The sequence below is a fragment of the Galeopterus variegatus genome, unplaced genomic scaffold, assembly GCF_000696425.1.
Source record: "Galeopterus variegatus unplaced genomic scaffold, G_variegatus-3.0.2 Scaffold13644, whole genome shotgun sequence".
In the NCBI taxonomy this organism is placed as follows: Eukaryota; Metazoa; Chordata; class Mammalia; order Dermoptera; family Cynocephalidae; genus Galeopterus; species Galeopterus variegatus.
In genome coordinates, this window is record NW_007739755.1 from 29,161 (window position 1) to 31,599 (window position 2,439).

The 2,439-nt window shown below is 54.8% G+C and overlaps 1 protein-coding gene across 1 annotated transcript; it reads right to left on the minus strand.

The window, feature by feature from the left end:
• Window positions 1-1,256: 1,256 nt before the first annotated feature.
• On the minus strand, window positions 1,257-2,381 carry LOC103581673 (retinoic acid early transcript 1L protein-like; the record flags this gene model as incomplete). The annotated part of the gene is made up of 3 exons (XM_008563448.1): window positions 1,257-1,375; window positions 1,632-1,904; window positions 2,121-2,381. Coding segments are annotated over 3 exons (653 nt in total), but the record flags the coding sequence as incomplete, so codon positions are not given.
• Between the last annotated feature and the right edge of the window lie 58 nt (window positions 2,382-2,439).

Consider the following 2,439-nt stretch of genomic DNA (forward strand, 5'->3'; position numbering starts at 1 on the left):
GGCTCAGGACTCAAGCTGGTCATGAGTGGGTCTGCCCCTTACTCAGGTCCTCATACCCCCTGATGGGAGGGCCTAAAGGTCCCAGGGGGAGCCCTGTCAAAAGAGAGGTGCCCGAACCCTGGTTCCTCTGGCCTTTGGTAGGGTTTCAGGGAAACATCCTTCTTTCCCCTTCTCCTTCAGCCTCCCCTCACCTGGTAGCAGCACACACAGTTCTGAGTGTGACTGTCCCTGCCCCACCCCACCCATTCCTAGTCAGCTCACCTGGGGACATGGAACACCAGCAGCAGCTCAGACCCCCCATCTCCAGAGTCAACTCTGCTCAAGGCAGGATATGCTCAGCTGGCTCAGGATCTGGCATTGCCCCAGGGCCCAGCCAGGATTCCCAAGGGTCCAAGGGAGCCAGACTCTTCTAAGCCTCATCCTGAACAGTCTCTACTGTCAGCATTCTGCTATAACTGCTGGGACCCAAGCCACTTTCCCTGAGAATGTAGTCCTGAACTCCAACATTTTCTGTTGGATGTACAAAGTGATTGCAGCCCCTTCTTGCTGGAATTAGACCTAATCTGCTCTGCTCTAAGCCTTTTGACTGGAATCTCCTCCCCATGGACATATCATGCAGAGCTCCCCGCTGTTCTCGCCTGACTGTGAGCACTGCCCACGCCTGTGCTCCTGCTGTCTCCACACCACCCGCCTCTGGGCCCTTCCCGAATAGTAATCTGGTCTGAAACAGGCCTGAAGTCACTAAGCCCTCTCTGGTGTCAACAGCCCTGAGCCTCGGTATGGCCCCTCCCTCTCCTGCTGGCCCTTGACAGTGAGGACTCATCAGACCTCAGGGCTGAGCTTGCCCATGTCAGGTCTATCAAGTGACATGAGGTCTTGTTCACCTTGTCTCATCCCCAGGATGGGAAGGTCCAGTTGTGGGGCAGGGGTGGGCTCTGGGAACTCACTTTCCCATCCTCTGACTTTACCACCCGCCCGTGGCTGCCCTCTCACTTCTGCGCTCAGTACCTGTCATCCTATAGGATTCTCCCTGGGATGCCAAATAGGATGGAGCAGATGAGGATCACAAGAAGTGTCCTGTCGTTGGGCATGATGGCTGTGGCCTTGGAGTGGGCTATGACTGGTGCTGTGGTGGGTGGTGCTGAAATGGAAACACAAGCGTGACGGTCCTTGTCTAGACCCCACATCTGAGGAGATCCCTTCTCAGCTCCTGCTGCCCCAGGTCATCCAGCAGTGCAGACATTTGCTAGCCTCTGCTATGTGGCAGTCACTGGGACAGGTCCTGGTAGGAAGGGAGAGAGGAGATGGGTCTTGTCCTCAAGGAGCTCGTAGAGCTGCTGAGGGAAGCCAGGTGACAATGTAACCCACTCTGATGCTGTGGCAGAAGACAAGGTGACATATGAGGATGGTGGTAGGGAAGGGTCTCAGGAGCTGGCATTTGAGGCAGTTTTGTATGTGCGAGATAATGATGTATTTCTCACACACACACATGCACACACACACGCACATGCCCACACACAACACATGCATGTGCGCGCGCGCGCACACACACACACACACACACACACACACACAGGGTAAGTACCTCACATCTCAGCACAGCTCCCCATCCTTCCCCGCTTCTCACTTACCTATTGGCTCCAGCATTTTCTCCCAGTGCTCCAAAAATGTCTCAAGCCACCTCTTGCAGTCTCCCATTGAAATCCTCACTAAGAAGTCGGTCACATCTCTGTCATTTTCCCATGTCGATCTGGCTCCAGGATGAACCTCTGTCCACTCTCTGTTCCCCGGGTCAAAGAGGAGGAATGTCTGTCCATCAAAGCTGAACTGCCAGGACCCACTGGTGCGTCCACTGGCTTCACGCTGACAGGACATCCTGACCTGCAGGGAGAGAGGACCTGCCCCTGTGGGAAAGAGATGAGCCTTGGGTTGTGATGCGTCCTTGCCCTACCCTGTCCCCTTCCTATCTCCTGGATCCGCTCTCTCCTCCACACCCTGAACTTGCTGTGGGACCTCCTTGGTGGGACCACCTTCTGATTTTTTTTTTTACATGGAAACAATAAGTGCCTGAACCTACCACAGCATTTGCTTTCTCCCGTGCTGGGCCATTTCACACTTACCCCCGGTTGTGTGATTCTCCAGTTGAATGCCAGCCAGTTGCTGTTTGAGCGTGTCCGCCACATCACGCAGAGTTCCAGGCTGTTCTTCCCAGGACTCTGTGATAGTCACCTTCTCCCCCAGGGGACCCAAGGGCTTGACATTGTTGCCACAGCCATAGTAAAGAAAAGTCTTTTCATCCACCTGGCCTTGAACTTCACACCACGGTTGTCCAGGTGTGGGCTTCAGATTGACGGTGAAGTCATAGCAAAGGGAGTGAGCGTCTGTGGTGGAAAAACGCAGGTGAGGGTTGGGGAGGGGAGAAAGGAGCCATTGACACCC